This window comes from Sapajus apella, unplaced genomic scaffold, assembly GCF_009761245.1.
Source record: "Sapajus apella isolate SASKATOON/1434 unplaced genomic scaffold, GSC_monkey_1.0 scaffold4, whole genome shotgun sequence".
Taxonomy (NCBI): Eukaryota; Metazoa; Chordata; class Mammalia; order Primates; family Cebidae; genus Sapajus; species Sapajus apella.
Window position 1 is genome coordinate 35,574,246 of NW_022436944.1, and position 26,307 is coordinate 35,600,552.

At 38.3% G+C, this 26,307-nt stretch overlaps 1 protein-coding gene across 1 annotated transcript in view; it reads right to left on the reverse strand.

Moving 5' to 3' along the window:
* LOC116542179 (collagen alpha-6(VI) chain) overlaps positions 1-26,307 on the reverse strand; it is a 110,497-nt gene that overhangs the window by 38,269 nt on the left and 45,921 nt on the right. The window contains exons 21-28 of the mRNA XM_032266957.1: positions 24,593-24,628; positions 22,620-22,682; positions 20,935-20,997; positions 11,051-11,113; positions 6,708-6,770; positions 5,905-5,955; positions 4,207-4,242; positions 3,101-3,163 (exon numbers count right to left, since the gene is read on the reverse strand). Coding sequence (XP_032122848.1) covers positions 3,101-3,163; positions 4,207-4,242; positions 5,905-5,955; positions 6,708-6,770; positions 11,051-11,113; positions 20,935-20,997; positions 22,620-22,682; positions 24,593-24,628 — 438 coding nt within the window. The remainder of the gene's footprint in view (positions 1-3,100; positions 3,164-4,206; positions 4,243-5,904; positions 5,956-6,707; positions 6,771-11,050; positions 11,114-20,934; positions 20,998-22,619; positions 22,683-24,592; positions 24,629-26,307) is intronic.

Sequence of the window (26,307 nt, forward strand, 5' to 3'; positions counted from 1 at the left end):
AATATTTATATTCTCAGAAAGGTAAAAGAAGATATTTTAATCATGAAACAAAAACAGTATGCTATAAAAAAGGAACATTCAGAGAACAAAAACAAGCTCTTGAAAATTCAAGTATGAGAGAAACATTGTAAGATAAACTCAAGGAACTCTCCCAGAAAGTAGAGCAAAAAGAGAAAAAGCTGGAGGACAGAACAGAAAAAGTAAGAAAATTAAAGGACCAAATAGTAGGTATTTAATAAACAGGGACTAGAGAATATAAGAAATCATCAAAATAATTGACCAACACTTCTTTGAAGGACACATATTTCGGGCTCCTAACGCCTGTGAAGAACTTACCTAATGCTCAGGAAAATGGATACAAATGGACATCAACTCATAAAACCCAGGAAATATCAAAACACTGCACACAGAGAAATGATGAAATAAGGTGCCAGAGGGAGAACACTGGCCACATCAGGAATCAGAATGGCTTTGGACTCTCCCAAGCAACAAAAGAAGCTAGAAATAACGGAGGAATGACTGCCTTCAAAATTCCGAGAAATTAATTCCAACCCAGAACTATACTAGCAAAATATGCAATCACGTCTGAAGGTAGTACAAAGCCTTCTCAGATGTTGGCTGTATCAAAAAATATACCTTTTAGTCATCCCTTCTTAGCAGGCTACTGGATGAATTTTTCATGAAACAAGGGAGCATTCCCACAGGAGGAGTCTGAGAATAAGAACGAGAAGCAGAGATCCGACGCAGGAGAGAGGCAAAGGGAAAGGAGAAGGTGAAGGATGATTGCAGCATGGCAGCTGGGCACCAGGCACAGAGGAACCCCAACCAGATTGGTCAGGTTGGAAGGCTCTGGGTCAGGATTAAGGTGGAGAGAATACTTGCCTCATCTGAATGTTTTCAGACAGGATTTAGATAAAGGGAAAATTAAGAAAGGTACATCAGCAACTTTTAACAGCAGGAAGAAATCAGTTCATAATGCTTAAAATTTATGAATCAAAAATAAGAACACAAGTAGGATATTTAGAGGCATATTGTCAATTCTGAGACAAGTAAGTTCAGAAGTGAAAGCTGTTGTTTGTGAGGAGAAGGAAATGGGTATGAGTGAGAGGGTGAAGGATTTTTTTTTTTTTAATATAAAAAACTGTTATTTGACTCTTTAAACCAGTGGTTCTTAGCAAGAGAAAATTTTGTCTCCCTTTGTTCCCTGGACGTATGGCAATGTCTGAAGACATTTTTAATTGTCATAACTGGGGGTGGAGGGAGGAGGGCAGAGGGCAGTTGATGCTGGAATCTAGTGGGTAGGTGCCAATGCACAGCACAACCCCTCAACCAAAGCCTCACCCAGCCCAGAATGTCAATAGTGCTGAGATGGAGGAACCATGCTTTAAACTATGTGCATATTTGTATAGGTGGTAAAAAAATGCATACAAATATACATATATACACAAAACAGATTAAAAATCATGACAAAATTTTAAAAAATGTTTCCTGAGGAAAGAAAAATCAAGGTGAAGATTTAGAGAATTTAAAAGAGGAGTACAGTCATTCAAAGAGAACTGAAGAGGCATTCCGAATTTAAGTGGAAGTTTTGCCAAAATCTTCCAATAGAAACTTCAGCTCTTTCAGAGGGAAAATCTGGATTTTTCAATGACTCAGCTTCAAATCCAAAAACACTCATGTAAAGGTGGAAAAAGTAGCTCGATAGGTGAAAAGACGAAGTTACAGAAAGTGATACTTGTCCAAAATGGAGAACAACAAAAAAATCAAGTATTTTCAAAGGCCAACAGAAAAAGTGTATATGTTTCCCATTAGTGTATTGTCTTTTGAAATGATTAATGTGCCTTTGTGGGGGAAGATCCAACCATGAACTTGTTAGCGTGCTTCCGATGTTCAAGGTTAAACTTCATTAATAAGCCAAGGGAAATAAATGATCCAGAGACAGTTCAATGCAGATGACATCTGGATTAATTTGAAAGTCTTTTCCAATTATTTTTCTAATTATGTCAGCCTTCATCTTTTTTAAATAGAACATCATGTTAATAGATAGCCATCCAAAAACAAGTATAAGGAAAACAATTATAGCTGAGAAGCAGTCTTTATAGGAGGGGGAGGAGGAAGAGGAGGGGGAGGAGGAAAAAAAGAGGAGTTTCCTTATTTTGTACCCCTAAAACCTACATAAGCAATGTCTATACATAAAGATCTTACAGTTTGCAGAAACAAAATTAGATCAGAGCAAAATTAGCTATGAAGACAAAAACTGGAAAACCACTTCAAGTATACATTTTTATCAGGTTTTTAAAATTCTTACTAATTGACATGATAAACTAAGACCAGTTTGCCTGATCATTGCTGTTCTGAAGAAAAAAGATGATGTCTGTATCAAGAGACAATTATCTTAAGATTGTCTTTTAGAAAACTAAAACAGCATTTTCACTTATACACAGTCTAAGATATATAGAGTCAGCAAATGCAAGAAAACCATTCTTAACCCAGGGGAACCCAAGGCAAGCCTAGAGGATGAATTTTATTGAAGACCTATATTTATTCCAAGTGATTCAAACCACTAGGTGATATCTAAGCCCCTCCACAGAATAAAGACATACCCAGTTACAGAGTAAACAAACTTTCTCACAAAGCTCAAGAGATAGCATCCTTGAGCTAAATGAGAAGAGGACCTTTCTGCATATATCTCATTAAAAGTAGATTAACAAAACCTGAAAAGTGAACACAAGATGCCAGTGGGCCTTAGGCTGCACTAAACCTGCCAGGGAGACAGGATTAAACTAACTGCATTTTGGCAGTGCAAAAACTGTTTTGAATCACAGGGAGTTCTTTTACAAAATCTTATTACCAGTGTTAAGTATGGTACCTGGCAGCTAGAACATGTGAACTTGCTCACTAAAAGCAAACAGTTCATTGTTTCTGCACTGGCATTGAGAGATGAATAATATATCCATTCCCCTTCCCCAAGTTTGCCTTAACAGAAAAGACAAGCATTTTGCAAGTCACTAGTAACAAAAGACAACTCAAACTGTCAACGTAGGAAGGAGGACTTCCTAACGTAGTGAGGTTGTCAACAATTGGATTCTAAGAAGCTTACCGTTGTGCCTCTAGCTCCCTTCGGCCCTGTCTCTCCTGGACCACCAGGGTCCCCAGTCTCACCCTAAATACATTAGTTAAAGCAAAATAGTTATTAAAATCAAACATACATATTTATCATATTTGCATCTTTAAACTGATTCCACGAAGACATTTTTGATATGCATTTTTAACGGTTTTCTTTGAAGAGTGTGAGGATGTGTGTGTTTCCATTGATGTAACTCTCTACACAGCACACTGCATCAGCATTGTTTCACTTTGTTGTCTCTCCAGTGACAACACGAGCCACTGGCTCTTTGGAGAAGTGTACTTTGTTCTTTTATTTTATCCTCTGACTCTATCATAGAACCTGGCATTTACTGAGTTCAGTAACGGTTTCTAAAAAAAGTGGTATCTCGAAGGTAGAAGATGTCATTGCTAACTAGTTATTTGAGGATGATTTATAAACATATTGGGAAAATTGAGCCAGGTGAAATCATACAATTTTGGTTTTTTACATTATATATATATATTTTTTGAGGCGGAGTCTCGCTCTGTCACCCAAGCTGGAGTGCAATGGAGCAATCTCAGCTTACTACAACCTCCGTCTCTTGGGTTCAATTGATCCTCCCACCTCAGGCTCCTGAGTAGCTGGGACTACAGGCATGCACCACCACACCCAGCTAATTTTCGAATTTTTAGTAGAAATGGGGTTTTGTCATGTTGGCCAGGCTGGTCTCGAACTCCTGACCTCAAGTGATCCACCTGCCTCAGCCTCTCAAAGTGCTGGACTTATAGGTGTGAGACACTGCACCCAGCCTTATAATTTTCTTTGAGTAAATGAGAAAATATATATGATAGAGGGAAGGTATAAATTTGAGAAAAAAAATTTTGAAAGGCAAATTTTTCGATCTTCTCATATTAATTTAAAAACTAGAAATACTTTTTAAGTCTTACACTCCTAAACAAATCTATAATCTTAAAAATAAAAAAAAAAAATTGGTCTATTTCTTTCTTCCCTCCTTCCTTCCACAAAGGTAGAACATTTATTTATCATCCACTGTTCCTCTATTGGCCCAGGATATATTTCATAACCTCCATCTCTAGTTACTAGGAAGCACACGGTACCTTAGGTCCACTTTCTCCAGGGAATCCTTCTTGTCCCTGTAATGGAGAGGAGGGAAGATTAATACAGGCACACATCACCCAGTGAGGTTTACACTGACTTTCATTTTACCTGCTGTCCTTTTTAGTTTTGATACCTCTGAATTAAGAAAGGGCCAAAGCAATGAAATCTGGAAGCTAAATAGCAGTATCTGAGAAACAAACTTTAATTTATAAGTTAAAGTACTTAAGGGCTTCTTCAATATATTATAACTACCTAGGTGGTTAAAAGTACACATCTGAAGAGTTGCAAATCGGCTTTCCTTCTTTTGTATGCATATAACAGCATAGATGTTCATTTGGCCGTGTGTCTCTGAGGTGATCTTAAAATGGATTTCAATGGAGAAATCTAGAAAGCCTATGGAGAGTCTAAACTTGATCATTCATTTTAGGGTCCTCTGTTTAGTTCACTTTGTTCAAAGAATATAACTGAAAAGCTATAATCCTATTAAATAAAAAAGTACATGATTAATTTAAAATAAAGTCCATTTTCTGATTATAATAAATCCTCAAACATGTATAAAATCAAAAGAATAGAAAGAAAAATCACCAAAATCTTACTGCTGAGAATGATTATACATATTTTGTCATATTTCCCTTTAGCTTTTTAAAATGCAATGTAATGCAATTGAGATAAAGGTTTTTCTGAGTATATTCTAAATTTTTACTTGAAATCGTCACATAATTTCTTTACATAATTATAAACTTCATATACATTCATTTTATAGGGTGGCTAAATTCCAATGCCATAGGCTACTTAATATTTCCCTTCTTGTGGGAAATTAAGGGATTATATAATGGAATATTAACTGTTCTCTGTTCTAATGAACATTACACTGGATATCCCTCATTCACTAGTATTATTTCTCAGAAAGTTCTAGTGTTTCATTCTTTATTCTTCCAAACAGCCTCTTGCATTATATTCATTTGAATTTCACTTGGAATTATGTTGATCCTTTATACTATTTTAGACTTTCCAACAAGATCTTGGAATGCCTCGCCATTTATTGAAATTCTCTTTTCTATCTCAGCAATTTATTCTCAAAGATCTCAAACATTTTGCAGAAATGATATCCTTAACTATGTTTTTTGTATTTTGTAATTATAATGGGATCTTTTTCATTCTTCTTAGTGGTAATTGTTAGTATATAGAAATCACTGGTCTTTGTAAACTTATCTCTCAAGTTCCAGCCTCCTAAATATTCAGTGACAACATGAAATTACTATTCTAACATACAGTTTTAAGTTATTGCTTGGCCCAGTACATTTAGAAAACTCCTGCACAACCTCTGACTAATGGCTAAAGCAAACATAGTAAAAGGCAGCCTAATTTTGGAGCACTTTCCTGAGTAAACTTAAGCGTAGATCTGCTAAGATTGCATACTCTGTTCAGGCTGGAACAAGTCAGACTTGGGCCACACATCACTGTAAAGAACAGAAAATGTGTTTTCAAGTTTCACTTGTTGCCTGCACCTTCAACTACCACGTTCTTTTCTCTCCTACCGCATTCCTCATGAGATAAAAGCAAATAAATTATCAAAATGTATTTCTAACTGTCTGACTGCCTCATTCCCTTTTTCCCTTTTTCTCTTAAATGTGGCAAACAAAATAAGTAACAAAAAAGAAATGGAAAATGTCCAGCTTCCAGCAGACATCACTTACCTTTGCTCCCTTACGTCCAACGCTACCATAACCTGGACTGCCATCATCGCCCTGTAAACAGAGCAATTGATTAGCAACATCCCAGACTACAGATAGAGGCAGGCTTATTCCTCAAGAGGACAAGACTGCCACCTTTTTGGTTTGATAAAGAAAAACCAGGATACAGGATCCTCCTTCTGGGGCAGGCCACCGACATTTTATGATAGTCGTACTAAAGGCAATTGTTTGATACAAACAGTGCACTGCCCCTTGGTATTCTCATCTGTAAGCTGAGAATGATAATTATACCTACTCGTGTTGCTATGAAGATTAAATGAACAGAAAATCAAGCATATAATAAATTTTCAGTAAGAAGAGATAGCAGTATTACCTCTCCTGGATAACACTTGTATTTTAATACCATTTTTGATTTGCCAGACAAAAACAAGAAGTAAATGCCCCAGCATTGGCTACCGTCTGATCCTCATGGAAACCCTGAGCAATGGGGAAGGATTGAATGGGTTTCTGATGAAGGGGCTCTGATAAAAAGAAAGGCTGGAAAAGGGGTCATGGGATGGCTGAAGACAAGTTTCACTGTTTGGCTTCAAGAGCATTCTGGCCATGATGTATGGCACCTGGGGAATTGCCACCTTTGGAAGGCTGGCCAAGGGACTAAGATGAGGACAATATATCTCTCAATTTCCAGAAAACTATAAAACTGCATCAAGATGGTATCCCTAAAACTCTCTTTGGAGAACCACACCATATATCTACTGAACTAAAAGATTCAAAGACCAGATAAAAACTAGTGACAAAATACAAACCTGTAAGCCACGTGGACCAGGAAAACCAACCGCTCCTTTTTCTCCCAGATCTCCAGGTTCTCCCTGTTAAACAGAGAGGTTGTTTTTAGGTTGGAAATGAGAAATGATTGCACTAATTCAGCTCATCTGTGTGGATCACACACAGCAATGGGTTTGTGCCCAGAACTGCGTGTTGTGCAAGCGATACAAGAGGAACTGCTGTTGCTGGCCAGGGAGGCATCCTCCGTTGATCACTGAAGCCTCAGCAAGCATGATTTATTGTTTAGCGCAAGTTGCCATCTCAGCAGCTCAATGCCATGAAAATGAGTCAAGAGAAAAGCTCTGTAATGTTTTTTAAAAATTAATAACATTGTTTCCAGGATGATTCATGCAAATCATCTGGTCTCTGCAAAGATGGCAGATTGATTAATCTAGTTTTAAGATACGGAATGAGAATGAAGATAAACAAGGGAGCATGACAACCTGGCAATAATCTCTAACTTCTAACTAGTAGAACATCTTCTGCGGTTTATTAATCAATCTCAGGATTATGTTGAGGAAAGTTCACCTACATGGGAAATCAACATGGGTTTACAGAGGGAGTTCCCTCCTTTTTATAAAAAAGATAATTTTAATTTTCAAATAGTTTTAAATGTACAGAAATGTTGTGAACATAGTACAGAATGTTCCTACACATTCACATCAATTTTCCCCCATTTGTAACATTGTATTACACTAGCTGCATTGGTAGGGTACATTTGTCACAACAGAATCAATACTGATTTCTGAACTAAAGCCCAGACTTTATTCAGGTCTTTTCTTTTAGCTGATAGTCTTTTCCTGTTCCAGGATCCCATCCAGGATCCACATGTTATGTCTCCTTAGGCTCCTTTAGACCGGACAGTTTCTCAGACTTTTTTTTTTTTTTTAATAACCTTGACCATTTTGAGAAGTATTGGCCAGGCATTCTGTAGAATGTCTCTCATTGATGTTTTTCTAGTGTTTTTCTGATTCGACTGGGCTTATGGGTTTGGGGGAGGAAGATCACACAGGTAAAAGGCCATTCTCATCACATCATATTAAGGGTATATACAATCAAGATGACATCACCATTGATGTTAACCTTTATCTTCTGGTTGAGATAGTGGCAGTCAAGTTTCCCTGATGCCAAGTTACTCTCCATCTCCCTCCCCCTCTATACTGTACTCTTTGGAAGAAACAGTGTGAAAGTGTGTGCAACCTACACTTAAGAGGTGAAGAATCATTAAATCATTTTTAAGGACAGAAAAGCAATATAAGAAGGGCAAATGGACAAGGGACCACCAGTACTGAACTCTGGGGGCGATGAAGAATGGGATTCTATGAAAGGGATGGAGATCATCATCTGCCTTGGTGCCTTTTAGGACAGTGGTTCCCAAAGTATGCCGTGGGGACCACCTGCTGCATCCAGGGTTCATGTGTCAAGAAGATTTTTGGATCCCATTGGATTAGACTCTGGTAAGTGGAGCCCCACAACATGTGCTTTTACATAGCTTCTCAGCTGACTCATATGCACACTAAAATTTCACAACATCTGCCTCACAGTAAGGAAACAAGAAAAGTCATATGGCTTGTCTAGGGCCACGTGCTTGGTTATTGGTAGAGTCAGGTGTTGAGCCCAGGATTAACTGCCAGGTTGCTTGCCTCCCAGAAATGTGAACTTACCGGAGTAAGGAAGGGGTAAGTGTTTGAGGTTTATCTCAGTGAATCATGAGTCGAGTGCCCAGTCCATCCTGGGGCAGTTCAGAGGGTTTGGGTTTTCTTTGGGTCACTTGCCTTCTAAATTCCTGACCCCCACTATTCCTACCAAGTCTCTATTATTAATAAGGATCTTCTAAGGCACAGCCTCCTTCTGTTTATCTACTTCCCCGTGGTCACCCCTCGCCAGCTCTAGGGTCCCTTTATCTATGTCTACCCCTGGTAAGAGAAACTTGATTTTTACCAGTGATACCACTTTCCCCACAGCCTTCTTTGGGAGCAAAAAGGTAGCACTGCCTTTGTTCCAAACTTTGATTTCCTGATTACATGCCATATATTGCTATGCTACATGCCACAGCAGTCCCTTCCTTTTGCAGTTGATTGTTCTTGTCATATATGCATCGTGTTAGGTCCTCCAATTAACTGTCTTTGCAACACTCAACTGCTGGACTCTATCAGCCTTGAGCAATTCTTCAGTACAAAGTTAACCCCTTTTCTTATGCCCTCAAGCTCATCCTCTTTGACAAATATCTCCATTAATCATCTACTCTGTCTACTGTTTCTTACATTTTCAATCCCCTCTTTTCTCCCTGGCTTTCTCCTCTGATTAGAAACATGCCAGTCTCTTCTGTCATTAAAAACAAACCAACATCCCACATCAATCTTTCCTAGACCATGCCAGTATGAGCAGTTAATGTCTTCCTCTTCCCTGTAAAGGCCTAGTTTTTCCAAAGAGTAGTTTACAGCCATTTATCCATTTTCTCCACACTCATTTCTAGGTCCTTTGCAATCTGTCTCCCTTTCTCTCAACTGCTTCACTTACGAAACTTCTTTAGAATGCCTTCGACACCAGATACAATGGCTTCTCCACTCCTACCCTCCTTAACTTTTCGGTGCCAGTTGGTACCCTTCACCTCCCCTTCTTGAACTCTTCTCAGAATCCAGTGTGCTTTTCTGTTGATTTTCCTTCCTTCCTAATAGTTCGTTGTCTTATTTTTTCTTGTACTTCTTATTAAGAGGCATCATCAAGAGTTATTTTTAATCCAAATAACTCTGAAATTTATATCTCCAACCAGACCTAAACCCTTTTCTCTGTCCCCCAAGTGATGTTCTTTACTCTTAAACCCATTTCTCCTAATGAGTTTCCTATGTCTGTGATGGGGTTACCACTCATGCATGAAGCCCTCAGGTCATCTAGCACAGTCCTCTCTGCCTCAGTCCGCTATTGGAAGAGTTCTATGGAATCATCACCAGTTAAGTCTCACCCTGTTAAGTCGCCTAATCACTATTCGCCTTGGAGACTTTAAGAGTGTACCAACTGTTCTAGCTTTCAACCTCTCAGGCTTCATAATATTTATTTTTTGGAGACAGAGTCTTGCCTGTCGCCCAGGCTGGAGTGCAATGACATGATTTCAGCTCACTGCAACCTCCACCTCCTCGGTTCAAGCAATTCTCCCTGCCTCAGCCTCCTGAGTAGTTGGGATTACAGGCATGTGCCACCACACCTGGCTAATTTTTGTATTTTTAGTCGAGACACGGTTTCACCATGTTGGCCAGGCTGGTCTGGAACTCCTGACCTCAAGTGAGGAGGTCAGGAGTTCAGCCTACCAAAATGGGATTACAAGCATAAGCCACCACACCCGGCCTAGGCTTCATAATATTTCTACACTGAGTTGCCTATTTAAAATCTTCCAGAAGTCTGGCTGTGTTTATCCACTCCATTCAAAAGTTTTAGATAACACTGTACTGGCTACTGAATAAAGTCACCACAGACTTGCATCACGACATGATCATTTTTCATGCCTAGATACCTCCTCTCTCTCAGGATTTTCCAACCGTGTCCCTCCCTTCACATGATTTCTTCTCATTAGTCTCCCATATTCCCTTCTCTGCTTGCCAAAATTTTTATCTTCTAAGCCCTACTCAAAGTTTGTATTTCTTATGATGCCTCTTTTTCCGTCCCAGAAATACTTCTAATAATGGTATTTAAACCTCCATTTTAGCCCCTTATCTCTATTTTATGTCATAGATTGTTGTTATGAAAATATTCTAGATTCTTTGGGGTTGGTTTCATGTCATATATATCATGCCACCCACAAATTCATTTATTCAATATTTACTAAGCACTTATTACATGCCAGGCACTGTTCTAAGCACAGAGGGTGCATCAATTTGAGAAAAATGAAGATCTCATTCCTGGAGCTGATTCTTCAGCCCAAATGAATGCTCAGTACAGGGCCTTGGTCTTAAAAGGTGCATACCACAGGTTTGTATGAATGGAGGAAAGAAAGAAAGGTGGAAAAAACAAAGAGGGAGGGAGGAAATGAAGAGAGGCTGGAAAAGAAAAAGGAAAGCCTGCCCCAGAATATCCCTTGGTCCCTGAGATCCCTCAGCTTTAACTGGGTGTATCCCTCCCCTCCGAAATTACGCCGAGCTGGAAACCCTGATCTCATCCAGGTCCACACCCATGTCCTTAGAGGTTGCTGGCTCTCTAAGAATCAAGCCAGCGTTTAGGGGCAAGGAGATGTGTTGTCCTTTGTGTTGAAAGGGCCCTGGCTAATACAACCAGACACAGGTCTCTTGAGCAGAAAACCTCAACTTTGGTGAGTATAAAGAATGTGACCTACTTTATTTCCCTGGCTTCCCAAACGGCCTTGATTCCCTGCTTCTCCTCCGGGTCCTGGAGGCCCCTGAAATATAAAAAAAGGGATTGCAAATGTAGCAAAACATAAAGCAACTTTCCCTCGAGCCCTTTGTGTCTCTTATAAGTGGAAAATGAACCACAGAAGGGAGAAGAGTTGTGGCTGTATCAATTCTTGTTCTGGAAAAAAGTATCACCACCATCAAATAAAGACTAGTAAATACAAGAAAATTAAGAAAGTGATTCAGGCCAGATGTTGTCTAAATAACTGTGCTCCCTTGTGAGTTTTCTCTTCCAAAGTGATTTCGGGTTCTGTTTTGCTCTAAGAACAGATGTTGCTAAAATGCCTAACACTTAAAGAAGCCATTCCAAATGACATTTGCCGTGAACTATAATCCTACTGGTTCTTTGGTAGAATACATTCTTGGGAAGACAAAATGAGCTTTATGGGAAAAGAATGTGATATGTATATTAGAAAGTCCAAGAAACTTTACTAAAAACAGTGTTCATAAGACATATTCGGGTAGTATAAGATAAATATTCTGAAATAATTTTCTCTTTCCTAGTGATAAGTTAGAAAGTAAATGTAAATAAATTCCCACTTACCAAAATAAGAAAAAACTATAAAATTCTTAGAATAAATTTAACAAGAAAGATGCAAAACCTAAATTAAAAAAGCCTTGAGATCTTATGGAAGAACACAGCAAAACTTAAACAGGTAAGGTAACACATATCTATATGGAAAAGCTATTAGACATGATGCAAGTCCCTCCAACGTTCTAGAAAGCATATTTCATTGGAACAGCTTTAGAGTGAATATTTTGAAATACCAGTTCAGAGATGACACAACTGCCTTTCTCTGGGATTAAGATTTGGAATCAGATTTCTCCTTTGGGATATCCCAACACGGTAAAACTGTTTACTGGCATTTGTAAATAATCCCAATCCCAGTGAACTGAAATTATTTTCGCCATTTTTTGGTCATGGCTGTTGTAATGTAAATGTAAGTAAACCAGCCTCTGTGTAATGAGCATGATCCTCACAAATTTATTTCATTCAGAACAAAAATATTGTGACATTAACATTTTCATCTTTTAAAAATTTTAAAAAGCAATACATTGGACATAAAAAATGTTCTAATAGGAAGGATTGTTGAAGAATAAATTGGTCACTAACAAAGAAAATAACCTTTCCATAATACCCTATCTCTCCCTTCCTTTATCTTTAAAGAAAATTCTCAATACTGCCACCCTCCATAGATAGCTCTCAACCCATTCTCTCCTTTTACTTCCAGCACTACACAGAGCTAACCCCTCTGACTTTCGTGTTCAGTGCAGTTGACATTTCTTCGCCCTGACCTTTTTGAGTTTGATCATGCATTCTTTAAACTTTTCCTTTAACTTCTGTCACGCCAAGTTACCATGGTCCTCCTGGTCCCTCTCCAGCCTCCTCTAATTAACCTTTGAAGACTCCCCTTATTCTATTTCCCTCTTAAATTCTGTGTGCCCCCGGGCTCCATCGTCTGACCTCATTTTTCTCACTTTACCCCCTCTTCCTGAGCGGCACCCCTATGAATTTGCATATCACTTCTACACAATGACTCCTAAATACATGCTCTCCAGTCCCAACCACTCAACTGAACACCAGAGTCATATATTAAAAGGCTGGGTAACATAGCAAGACTCTATGACACAAAACAAACAACCACACACACACACACACACACACACACCCACAAGAACTAGCCAGGCATGGCAGGACATACCTAGAGCGCCAACTACTTGGGAGGCTGAGGCAGGAGGATCACTTGAGTCTAGAAGTTCAAGGGTACAGTGAGTATAATTGTGTCACTGCACTCCAGCCTGGGTGATAGAGTGAGACTCTGTCTCTCTAAATAAATAAATAATAAAATGCCCATGGGACATCCAACAGAAATGGATTCTCAAAATAATCATCTTTACCCTAAATCATGCTTCCAGTCTCATATTCTTTTCATCAAGGAATGGTATTACCCTTTACTACCATTGAGACTCACGCCAGAAACCTGAGAATTATCCTGGACCCTCCCACTATGTCACTTCTCAAAACGCCTCAGCTACAAGGCCCACAGAATCTGTCTACTTTCTGTACCCCTCCCTCTTCCATTCCCATTATTTGCCTTCACAGGCCCATCTTGCATTCTGCCTAAATTTCTGGCTCTCCTAACTGTAGCCAGGTCTTTCTCTAATCCATTCTCCACCCTTTTTAGAGAGAGATTAAAAATGTCAGGCTGAGGTTACCGCTTTGTCTGAAATTCTGAGTATCTCTCAGAATAAAGCGTAAGGTCTGTTTCATATGCAAAATCCCTCAAAATGTTGGTATTGCATGCCTCTGGAGCCTCCTTTCCTGTCACTGCTTCCATTGCTTTATGTTCAGGCACATCAAAGCAAGTGATCCATCTAAGCTTTGTCTTCCGTCGCCACACTCATGCAAATTGTTCCCTTAGCTGGTCCATTTTTTCCCTCTAGGGAGAGGTAAAATCTCCCTCCTCTGAAAAATCCCACCTTTACCATCACTGTTTCAGGAAGAATACCTGAACTTCCTGGCTGTGTTGGGTCTCATGCTTGTCCCCCAGGTTCCTCTACTCTATATGTCATTGTTAGCGTATTTCTCTCTCGCATTCCTTAGAGACTAGGCTGTATACTTCTTGAATGGGCACATCCTATTAATTCATATCTCTGGAGCATCACAGAGTACCTAGAACCCATCAATCCATTCATTTATCTACCCAGGAATGATTCTCAAGAAGGATGAACTAATGTGTTTAATTTGTTGGTTTCACATATAAATTATAAAAAAAAATTTTTTTTGGTTTCACATATAAAAAAAAATTTTTTTTCATGCACTTCACAGAGAAGCAGAGAGATTCTAATTTTCCTGGAAAACAATATATACATTGGAAGCTCTGCCTAGAAGCTTACTCTCCATTCTTCATGCGGACATAAATTCTGAATCAGAGGTGGTTTGGGGGAGATTATTTCATGTGTAGTTACCTCAAGCACACACAAGCACAATGAGAGATTATCCTGTTTTAAGAACTTTCAAAATAAAAAATATCTTGGATGAGCAGATGGCTGGATACATACAGGACCTTGCCAGTAGAGAAACAGAAAACCTGATTTTGTTTCCTATGCAGGATCTTGCAAAGCACCAAAGTGAGGTTTATGACGTGAGTGAACGGGGCTCAAGCTTCAGTGAATGGTTATGCAGATAAATCACCTACTCAACTACTGCAGTTTAGACAAGGAACTACATTGGTAGTTTCTAAAGGAAAGAAAAAAAATTATCATCCCAAGAAATATATCAAAGAATGAAAGAGTTTACTTGATTTGAGATCAAGAATAGCTAAGGAGTGTCAAGAGAAGCTTAGGGCATTTAAAGGGGAAGGGCATTAGCTAGAGATCAAATCTTCATTGACTTGTTGTAATGGCTGCCTTTTATTGAGCACTCATATTTTGTGCAGGGCACTGTGCTGAGTGGTAAATAGATAGTCTTCAATTCTCACAACAACACAGTGAGACGCCTGTTATTAACCCTATTTACTGATTAAAAACAGTTTCTCAAGACATTTACACCCAAATAGTTCAGTTAATAAAAGGATGAGATAGGATTTGAACCTAATTGTATCTGACGCTAAAGACTAAAGTCCCAGCCACTATGTCTGCTGCTCTGAATTAGCCCAGAATGGAGATCTAAAAATGTGGCTCTCTAAAGTTGATGCATAAGGCTGGGGCCACATCAAACCTCCAAAAGTGGGACTTGGTTGAGGGTCTTCTTCTCATGTTGAGAGTTAGTTACAGAGCCCTTGGCAACCACGACTACTTTAGTGTTAAGCAAGGATAGGAAAGAAGTACTTAGAGGTTGATGGTTTTTGAAAATTGTGCTTAGCCCTTTATCAGAAGAGATTACACTTAGGCGTTGGGGATTAATGGCTGGGGCATTGCCTAGGACACCTTGACTTTGGATTAGATAAGGCAGGGCAGGTAGAAGAGATAAAGGGTCTTTCCACACTTAAAAGGAATCCTTGTCACTTCTTTTTATTTGCATGGGGGTAATATTGTACAAAAACTCACAAGAAACAAATATCAAGGTGGGAAAAAAAACAAGGAGATCAGATGCTCAGCTTCTCTAAAAGTTAGATATCCGCTAAGTCTGAGCAAACAAAAAGCAAGAGGCCATCCCGTGGTGGGCTAATGCGAAAACAACCCCAAAACGTTGCAGATGTCAAGCTTGACAATACTAGTTCTTAGCCTTAGCTTCTGATACTTCCCCATGCATTCTATACTCCAACCACATTGAACCATTTGTGCTTCCTAAAGCTCACCTTCACAGCTCTGTGAAGCTTGGTTCTGTCCTCTTTCTGGATGCCTGCCTTTTCCTTGGTTACCCGGAAAACACCTGCTCATTTAGCAAAACTTAATACACTCATCTCATTTAACTCCATCCTTTACTCCATCACCTACCTTGAGTGTAATTCTCTTTTAACATTCAGGAACTCACATGTCAATTATTTGTCTGTATTAGTCCCCTTTATGAGACTGGGTATACATGAGGCTAGAGTCTATACCTGATTCATCCTTGTATCCTAGAATAGGGCCCGCCACACAAGCAGCACTTAGTAAATGTTTGTCAAATGAGTAAAAGGAACAGTTAATAGACCACCAAACTTAGCCTATTAAGAATAATGAAACTTGTTGATTGCTGTACATTATATACTGTTATATTATTATCATGGCCTTTCTTGGAACGGTGACCTGCATTCTTTGAACATAAAATACTCCCATTAAATTAGGTAATGTTGACACAATATAGTAGTAATAAACACATAGAGCTTATGACTACAGGCAATGTTCTAAGCATCTACATATATTAAATCTGTTAATTTTCACAACAATCCAATGAAGTAGCTAATATTACTACCCTTATATTACAGTAAAGAACTGAAGCACAAAGTGGTTACATAAATTCCCCAAGGTCACACAGCTAGTAAGGTACAAAGTTAGGAATCAAGCCTAGGCAGTCTGGCTCCAGACTGCATGTCATTTACCCCCCATGCTATGCTTTGTAAAGACAAAGACAGAAATTCTCCTCTGGACTCCAACTTGTGTTAACAATTCCAATCTTTTTTTTTTTTTTTTTTTTTTTTTTTGAGACGGAGTTTCACTCTTGTTACCCAGGCTGGAGTGCAATGGCACGATCTCGGCTCACCGCAACCTCCGCCTCCTGGGTTCAGGCAATTCTCCTGCCTCAGCCTCCTGAGTAGCTGGGATTACAGGCACGCGCCACCATGCCCAGCTAATTTTTTTTTCTTGTATTTTTAGTAGAGACGGGGTTTCACCATGTTGACCAGGATGGTCTCGATCTCTTGACCTCGTGATCCACCTGCCTCGGCCTCCCAAAGTGCTGGGATTACAGGCGTGAGCCACCGCGCCCGGCCAACAACTCCAATCTTTCTTGATATTGTACAAACCACTAGTGATTCCTTCAGTAAGAATGCATAAGTATTTAAAAGATAATTATGGCTTCAATTGAAATTTGTATTTTAGTGTCTGATTTTCCTTTCTTTCTTTCTCTTTTTTTCAGGCATTGATTAAATTAGGATAGGACCTTAATGTAAACCAAAGAGGGAATGAAGGAAGGTACAGAAGAATATGCCATTCCTTTCAAAGCTCTTTCTTCCTTTTCATTGTGCCATGGACTGTATTCTCTTGCATCACAGTCATATACTTGGCTGGATTAGCACACATTTGATTTATACAGAATGCCAGTGAATAAGCCTTCAGAACACTGTCAATAGAAATCACATCTTTTCTAAATGTATATCCTAAAAAAAACGTCAAATCCTGCAATTAAAAAACACTCAAGTTATTCCACTCCAGTGGCTGGTCCTTGGGTATTGTAAAACGATATGAAACCTATGGCAGGGGATTTATAGAACCAGTCAAGAATAATGCTCTCTTGTATATCTAATTGCGTTTCTCTCTGTGGCTTTCTTTTGGACACAACAACTTTGAGACCCCATTCATCCATGTCCTGAACATAAAAAATTGTACACATCTTTCAAACAGCATTCTCACTGTATTGACAAAGGGATTTCAAGAAAAGCAAGCAAAGAAAGAAAAACTATGTTTTTCAGCCAGAAAAATGGAAGACATAGACTAGTGAGAAGTGGTACCTATTGACTCATTCTCACAATGCCAAGAGGCTGAATGATTTATGGCCATAATCAATCTTGCCAAAGCAAGATTAAAGGGTACTCATTCACAGACGTGCTCTACACAGCCATGTGGATGCAACTTTGGATTCTAGAACAAGAGAAATATGAAGACTTTTAGATTTCCACTCACTCACATCTCCATATTTTACATAAACAGATAAGATAAACACATGACATGTTTTTCTTGGCATTTCCCTTTTTAACAAATTTCAATTTGTGTTACCAGCAAGCTTTTATTGATTCAAGGATACAAATCCAAAATAGTTATTTTCATCAAGTTATTTCTACCATGACATTTTAAAGTTTTAATGTTTTTTGAAGAAGCACCTTCATCAAAATTGAAAACAAATATCTTCACAAGCAATAATTAACATCCTTTAAAACAGTGTCATGACAGTATTAGATCATCGAGGCAGAAAATTAAGATATTCAGAACCTGCACTCAACACTTAACAGGCATATACAGAACTCTTCACCGCAAAACAACAGAATATTCATTCCGCTCATCGCCACATAGCATATACCACAAAGCTGACCACACAATCAGATATAAAACAGTCCTCATCAAACTCAAAAAAACCAAAATCATACCAACCACACTCTTGGACCACACTGAAATAAAAATAAAAATCAGGGACATGGATGAAGCTAGAAACCATCATTTTCAACAAACTGACACAAGAACAGAAAACCAAACACCACATGTTCTCACTCATAAGTGGGTGTTGAACAATGAGAACACATGGACACAGGGAGGGGAACATCACATACCAAGGCCTGTCGGGGGTTGGGGGGGGGCTAGGGGAGGAATAGCAGGGGGTGGGGGGATTGGGGAGGGATAGTACTAAGAGAAATACCTAACATAGATGACGGGGTGATGGATGCAGCAAACCAATATGGCACATGTACACCTATGTAACAAACCTACATGTTCTACACATGTACCCCAGAACTTAAAGTATAATTAAAATAAAAAATAAAAATCAATGCTAAGAAAATCACCCAAAAACATACAATTACATGGAAATTAAACAACCTGCTCCTGAATGACTTTCGGGTAAATAATGAAATTAAGGCAGGAATCAAGAAAGTCCCTGAAACTAATAAGAGCAAAGATACAACATAGCAGAATCTCTGGGACACAGATGAGGCAGTGTTAAGAGAGAAGTTTATAGCAATAAATGCCCACATCAAAAAGTTAGAAAGATCTCAAATTAACAACCTATCATCACAACTACAGGAACTAGAGAACCAAGAGCAAACCAACCCCAAAACTAACAGAAGACAAGAAATAACCAAAATCAGAGCTGAACTGAAGGAAATTGAGATACAGAAAACCATATAGAAGATCAACAAATCAAGGAATTTGTTCTTTGCCAAAGTAAGATAGGCTATTTAGCTAGACTAATACAAAAAGAAAGAGAAGATCCAAATAAACACAATGAGAAACGAGAAAGGGGGCATTACCACTGACCCCACAGAAATACAGAAAAAAAAAAAAAAAAGCCCACAGAGATTACTAAGAATATCTCTATGCACACAAACTAGAAGATCTAGAAGAAAGAGATACCTGGACTCAAACAACCTCCCAAGAATGAACCACAAAGAAACTGAATTCCTGAACAGACCAATAACAAGCTCCAACATTGACTCAGTAATAAAAAGCCTAGCAACTAAAAAACAGCCAGGACCAGACAGATTCAAAGCCAAATTCTATCAGATGTATAAAGAAAAGCTGATGCCATTCCTACTGAAACATTCTTAAAAATCGAGGTGGAGGGACTTCTCCTTAACTCATTCTATGAAGCCAGCATCATCCTGATACTAAAACCTGGCAAAGGCACAATGGAAAAAGAAAGCTTCAGGCTGATATTCTTGCTGAACATAAATGTAATAATCATCAAAAAATGCTAGCAAACTAAATCCAGTAGCATATCAAAAAGTTAATCACCACAGTCACATAGGCCTTATCTCTGGGATGCAAGGTTGGTTCAACATATACAAATCAACAAATGTGATTCATCATGTAAACAGAACTAAAAACAAAAACTACATGATTATCTGAATAAACGGAGAAAAGGCTTTTGATACAATTCAATATCCCTTCATATTAAAAACCCTCAACAAACTAGGGATTAAGGGAATGTACTTCGAAATAATAAGAGCTATCTATAACCCACAGCTAACATAATACTGAATAGTCAAAAGCTGGAAGTGTTCCCCTTGAAAACCAGAACAATAGAGGGACAGCCTCAATCAGCACTCCCATTCAACATAGTACTGGAAGTAGTGACCAGAGCAACAAGGCAAGAGAAAAAAACATAAGGCATCCAAATATGAAGAGAGAGAGAAGAAGTCAAACTATCCCTGTTTTCAGATGACAAGATTTTATATCTAAAAAAACCAATAGTCTCTGCCCAAAAGCTCCTTGATCTGATAAACAACTTTAGCAAAGTATTTCAGTATACAAAATTGATATAGAAAAATCAGTAGCATTCCTATACACCAATAACATACAAGACGAGAGCCAAATCAGGAATGCAATCCCATTCGCAATTGCCACAAAAAAGTAAAAATAAAAATACCTAGGAATACAGCTAACCAAGAAGGTGAAGGATCTCTAAAATGAGAATTACAAAAACAAATTAACAGGGATTCTGTTAATTTGAGATCTTTCTAACTTTTTGATGTGGGCATTTATTGCTATAAACTTCTCTCTTAACACTGCCTTATCTGTGTCCCAGATATGTATTGAGCTCTACTGTGTACCAGGTACTGATGTTCTGAACTCTAGGGATAGAGTGTAAATAAGACAAAGTCCTATCCTCTATGGAGCTTGCAATCTAGGAGAGACAGGCAAACAGCTAAACAAATAATATATACTATCATAGCAGGTAGGTGAAGGCCAGGTCGTGTAGGGCATTTCTATCAAAAATGTGGTTTGGACCAGCAGCATCAGCATCATCTGGGAGCTCCTTAGAAGTGCAGAATCTCAGGCCCTGCCCTAGACCTGCTGACTCACAATGCACACTTTAACAAGTTTTCTAGTTAACAATGCCCTCTAGGGGATTCTTCTGCACTGTGAAGCTGGAGCAGTGCTAATGCAGAGCAGTCATTCCCAACCCTAGGTCTGTATTAGGATCTCCTAGGGAGAAGTTAAAATTACCACCACCCTGGCCTCATTGCCAGAAATTCTTTTTAGGTGTCCTGGGGAGGGTCTATGTGATGCACTGTTTTATAATTCCCCCAGGAGATTATCCTATGTAGCCAGTTTGAGGACTTAATTAAAGTAGGCTGTATTCTGGGGGTGAGGGGGTAGGGGTGAGAAACCCCAAGATGACTGGGATCAGGGGAGTGACGTGACCTGATTTACAAAGCTGAGCAGCTGAGGCAAAGAGGGCTAGATTTTACGCCTCTGTGTCTGACAGTGATAGCCTGCTCTGCAAGATGGGGACCATGATGTGATATGGCCACCACACTGAACTGGAGTCACGCCTAATACACATTCCTGGTTCACAGGCGGTAAATAACTCCATCTGCAGGGAGGAAACCACAAAGACATCCATATCGAGCCAAAATCGAAGTCAGATGCAATCGTCATTCTCATTACATACCTGCGGACCTTTACTTCCCACGCCTCCTTTTTCTCCTTTCACACCAGCCTCTCCTCTTGAGCCCTGAGTACATAGAATCAAGCATTATATTCAATTGGATATCAAAAGTAGAAATACTAAGTCAGTAACATGGACAGAAATTGGAAAAGAGCTCCAATCATGCCTTTGCTTCCTGGCCTGTGGAGCTCATTCTCATTTGTGCAGGAATATGAATGTCCAATCTGAAATTGAGGCAGTTGAGGATTTGCAGTCAAACTGACTGGGGCTTGGATAAAATACTGAACGGTTGAGCTTTTCCGTATTGCTTTCTACATTTCCCTACTTTTCTTCCTTTAAAAAGAAAAATATTCTTTACAAATACAAATCTGAAACCAGAACATTTAAATAAGTTTTCTATTCAATAACCACAGTGAAGACTGGTCATAAACAAGATATGGCATGTGGGAAGATGAAATCTGACTATTTCTGCTTTTGGAATATTACACTGCCGATAAGCTGTGGCTTCCATATATTATGCAGAGAAACCTTTCTGCTGTGTTTCGTTTTTGCTTCTCCTTTTAAATTTTCTCATTAAAAAATGTAAGTTTCTATACAATGGAAGAAGGGATGCTGTAATATCACTTGCTTAGCATGAAATAAAGCTAGTCAATCTACTGAAATGCTTCCCCGTAACCCCAGTGGCAACTATTTCTCACTTGAAGGTAAAAAGAAAGTGAGCTTTCCTCAGCTGGAAAGCAACAACAAAGAAAAGTAATCAAGTTAGGAAGAGATAAAGGTCCAAGGGGAAGACTGTTCACTGCTCTGAATCTTGGCAAAATGTGAACAAACTTTCTCTTCTGATGTTTAAGGATATTTTGCCCAACTTCCATGTAATAAGCTGCCAACATATAATAGTTACTTTATGTGGACTGAAACTTTGAAAAATAGCAGAGCCGGCGATTGTCCTGCCTATGCCAAAGAGTAAACTTATTCCTCAAGCTTTCAAAACTAAGTTTGGAGAGGAAAAAAAAAAATTCTAACTTTTTTCTGGTCTGACCTTTCTTTCATCTCAGTATTTGCTAAGACTTCCTTTCTCTTATCATAATAGTTTAGCTAAATTTTGCCCTCTCTGGCCCCTCATGTGACCCCTCATGCAATCCCTCATGTGATCAGTCAAGGAGCCAAGTATGGCTTGTTCCTTGCAAAGGAAAAACTGCAGGAGGTAGCTCCCTGGAGACGTGAGCTGGCAAAGGCAGGCTGAGTGTTGCACTGCAGCTCACCCCACTGATGTCTCCAGCTGTCTTTCGAGCAATTCTTTCCTAAGAGTAAAGCCAATTTTTCTACATCATGAGCACCCAGATATGTAACACTGCACTATTATTGTGCTAAACTAACCACAAATCCCAGATTTGTGGCTCAACATTTTCCTTGGCTCAAGCTCTCTCTGGAATATCCTACTTACTCTGATCCCAATACACAATGACCGCTGCCTAGTCTGCTCATTCACTTTTCACTTCTTGACTGGGATGAAACTTAAAGCAGACCAAGTGCTGCCTGAGTCCAAGCTGCGTTGCTTGTTTACTTTTTTACCATGAAAACTTTAAACATCTGTAATTCTGCAAAGGGAGTTTCTATCCGGTTCTCAGATTTTTCTATTCCCAGATTCTTCTTTATGTTCTCACACCCTGATTGGTCTTGATATATACCTGAGGGCCCTTAAGTCCCAGGGAGCCTTCAAGTCCATCTGGTCCTGGGATGCCCGTTCTTCCCTGTGGTGAGAAAGTATCAATCTGTTAACACTGTTTCCTGAGAATTTTGTCTCCTTTACCTGAAAGCTTATAAATATTTTTTCAGTCACAATGTCAGTACAGGATCTTTGCCAAAAAAAAAAAAAGTGAAAAATAAATGCAAATACAAAGAAAATAAACTATAATCTCATCCAGCAGAGATAACCACAGCTAGTACGCTGGTGTATTTCCTTTCCATCTTTATATACAGGCATGCATGCACAAATGCACCCCCCCACCCCTTTTCTATAAAATTTGTATTATATCTAACTTAGCTATGTGGCCTTAAAAACACTCAAAATTTAGTCCATATTTTCTTCAAACACTTTTGGTCATTTTACATCATATTAATATTTATATTCAAATCAATTACATATCTAGGGAATAAAAGGGGTATTCTCTTCATATTGTTCTCAAATTCTGTCACAGATGAGAGTTACAAAAAGAGTAAAGAATTCAAAAAGTTTATAATTTAGGCAACTATTAGGATAGCCTAAGTTTATATTTCAGTTGTTATATAGTTGGATGTGATTAAATATCACTTATGGATACCTTTTCCTAGAAATCAGAAAAAAATTTAACACCTTCTGTCTCCAATTTTATTTCATTTATACCATGACATTTTTCTGGGGAGGTTCTCTTTTTTGCTGAAGTTTAAACTTGAAACGTGCTGTAGTCTGAATGCATGCGTTCCTTCAAAATTCATATGTTGAAACTTAATCCTTCATGCAATAGTATTAAGGTGGGGCCTTTAGGAGGTGATTAGGTCATGAGGGCTCCATCCTCTTAAATGAGATTTTTGCCTTTATAAAGAGGCTCAAGGTAGCTGTCAGCTGCAGCCCCTTCTGCCATGTGTTGATGCAGCAAGAAGGCACCATTTCTGGAGTGAAGAGCAAGCCCTCACTAGATATTGAATCTGCTCATGTCTTGATCTTGGACTTCCCAGCCTCTATAACTATAAGAAATAAAATTCTGTTGTTTATAAATTACCAGTTTAAGGTATTTTGTTACAGAAGCAAAAACAGACAAAGTATGTGGGAGGATGGGATAATGTCTGGATGGTAAGCTCTTTTTGTCTAAAAGTGTCTATTTTACATTACTCATAGTTTGGCTAGGTATAAAATTCTAAGTTAACTATTTTTCAACACTACCTTCAGGATATTACTCTGCTAATTTCTGGCATATATTATTGCTGAACGGAAGTTGCTGCAATCTAATGTGTCATTCTTTTCATGAGTAAAGCTATCCTTTCTCTCTGGTAATTTTTAAGATGCTTTTTATCTTTAACATTCTGGAGTCTCACTATGTTGCCACTGAGAGTGGATTATTTATCCTCATTGTGTTTTTAATCTGAGGATGTGTGTTTTATAAAATTGTAAGTCATAATCACTCTTTCATAAATATTGTAGGTTCATAAAACACATATATCACTAACGTATGCAATGAGAATGGAATATGGTTTTTGATTTAACCAACTTTTTGAACAAAATACTCAGAATATCCAATTTGTATAAAAGTTTTATTATATTCTTTTGGTTTATATGGGGTTTTATGTAATTTTAAGTAAGATTCCAAAGTTAAATGAAAATGTAAAACAAGGATCATCTACTAAGTTATTCAAGTTTGTACTTAAAATCCAAGCAAAGTTAAATTTAACAATAATTGTGCTAAGTACATCTTTGTCCATTAGTTTCTTGTGGTTTTGGACTAAAGTGCCCACATCATTGTAAAATATGAACTCTTAAAATCCTAACCTAAGATTCTTCCAACATTCTATTTCATAACCAGTATCATCAAAAAGGGAAGTTTAGAGACTTTACAGGGACTTTATTCCAGCTCCTTGATTGGATGCAAAATTTGGCATTTGGAGTTAATGGAAAAAATCTTTGTACCTGTGGGCCTGTAGGTCCCCTTCTGCCACTAGCTGCCTAAAACAGAAAAAGGTGGATATCATTAATTCAGAAAAAAAATGCTTTTTTATATTTGATTTAACTTCATAATGGACACCTTAAGGCACCAACATACATAACAATTCCCACATAGTGCTTACAACATTCAACTTTCCACTGTACCATGAAAGCAAAATATTCCTAAATCTAAATTTCTATCCTAGGGCAATTGAATATTTATCTCCTTGAAATAACTGACAATGGAAATAATAGACACTTGAAATCTACAGATACTTATGAGAACAGACTGTGGTCAATAATTTTTTCTCTACTAAACTTTTCCTAGAGCTGTTCACAAGCTGCAAATTCACTTATTTGAATTCTATTTCTTTTATTTTTCCTTAAGCACTATACCAAGGAAGCCAGAAATCAGGGGTAAACTAGCCAAAAGGCAGGAGGCCAGAGGAAAAACTGGGATAACTGACTCCATGTACTTTATAACAGATTAAGTTCAGATATTAAGATGGCCAAACTGATTTTATTTTTAAAAAGTCAAATAATATGCTTACCTGAGAAAAATAAAATTATCTCAAGCATTCAAAAGTTATTTAATCCAGTATATTAATAAAATATCCAATCAAAATGATGTTACATAATCAAGTGGGTTTTCCTACCACTGTCATATGAAAGGGTAGTATCTAGAGTTATTCTAGATCAGTATTTCATTTCATAGACCTGGAAATCAAGAGACAATGACATTTTGTTGTCTAACTTAGGATCATTCAGTAATGTTATAGTAAAAGTAAAACCCAAGATTTGCAAAATTCAGTAAGATCAGACAAAATTGTCTTGACTGAAATTTGAAATGTTCTGAGAGGCCAGTATTTCAAACTTTAAATTCTGCTAATCATATGTCAAATCTATTTGGTATGGTTTGGCTATGTCCCCACACAAATGTCATCTTGAATTGTAGCTCCCATAATTCCCACGTTTTGGGAGGGACCCAGTGGGAGACAACATGATCATGAGGGTGGTTTCCCTCATACTGTTCTCATGGTAGTGAATAAGTCTCATGAGATCTCACAATTTTATAAAGGGTTTCTCCTTTCACTTGGCCCTCATTCTCTCTTGCCTGCCACCATGTAAGGTATGCCTTTCACCTTTTACCATGATTGTGGGGCCTCCCCAGCCACGTGGAACTGTGAGTCCATTAAATCTCTTTTTCTTTACAAATTACCCAGTCTCAGGTATGTCCTTCTCAGCAGTGTGAAAATGGACAAATGCACTATTGTTATATAAGAAACAGACTGTATTTTGGGGGAAATTATTAGAGTTTTTTGTTTTGTCTGGTTTTTTTAACACAAAACTGATGAGTCATCTTGAGAGGAAACCCTAAATCCTCTATCAGAGGAAGGAAAATAAGCTGTTTCCATTCCTTTAGCACCAGTTTGTCCGTTCTGATTCAATTCACTTTTCTTTTATTCAGAAAAATATCAGTAGATATCTTCATCTGAAAAATATCTACTACACACAGAGCATACTAGATGGGAAACATGGGGGCATAAAGATCACACACACACAATATTGACCTCAGGGAACCCTCACTTTTTGGGTTTGGGAGGAGGAGATAAATATTTCAAATATTTACAAGGCAGAGTATGGCAAATGCCATAAGAAACAGGAAAGATAGAAATAGAGGTTTTAAAGAAAGCGATCAT